The sequence below is a fragment of the Penaeus monodon genome, chromosome 31 (assembly GCF_015228065.2).
Source record: "Penaeus monodon isolate SGIC_2016 chromosome 31, NSTDA_Pmon_1, whole genome shotgun sequence".
Taxonomy (NCBI): Eukaryota; Metazoa; Arthropoda; class Malacostraca; order Decapoda; family Penaeidae; genus Penaeus; species Penaeus monodon.
In genome coordinates this window covers 35,724,332-35,724,742 of record NC_051416.1, presented here as the reverse complement: position 1 = coordinate 35,724,742, position 411 = coordinate 35,724,332, and the positions used below count along the sequence as shown (strand labels likewise).

General features: G+C 36.7%; 1 protein-coding gene across 1 annotated transcript in view; it reads right to left on the bottom strand.

Annotated features, from left to right (window-relative positions):
- Positions 1 to 157: 157 nt before the first annotated feature.
- The window catches only part of LOC119593196 (85/88 kDa calcium-independent phospholipase A2-like), a gene marked incomplete at its 5' end in the record, with an annotated part of 46,224 nt that continues 45,970 nt past the window's right edge, over positions 158 to 411 (bottom strand). The window contains 1 exon segment of the mRNA XM_037942177.1: positions 158 to 344. Within this exon segment, the coding sequence (XP_037798105.1) occupies positions 184 to 344 (161 nt within the window).

Here is a 411-nt window from a genome sequence, read left to right as displayed (position 1 = left end):
GTACCAACCTTTCAACTGCTAACGATAATTTCAGTTTCATCTACTCCCAAGTAAATAAACTTTTTTTTTAGCAAGTTTACATGTCATCCCTGACGGCATTGGGATAGAACTTTCCAGGTAGATATATCCACTTCTGGCAGTAAAAGAGTTAAGGAATCACTTTTAATACAACCAATTTTCATTTCATCCTGTGTATCCAGAAAAAAAAATACATACCAAACTATCCAAGGATAAAGAGACATACCTGAAATATGTTGGAGCAGCCCCTGAGCAGCGAGCAGCAAGCCAAATCTTCTGTTTCTCTGGAGGCTGTGTGCTCATGAACACACTATTTTCTTGTACACCTTTTCAAATAGTAAAAAGCCAAAATAACATGAGATCAATACACTATATACTGTGTGTGTGTGTATG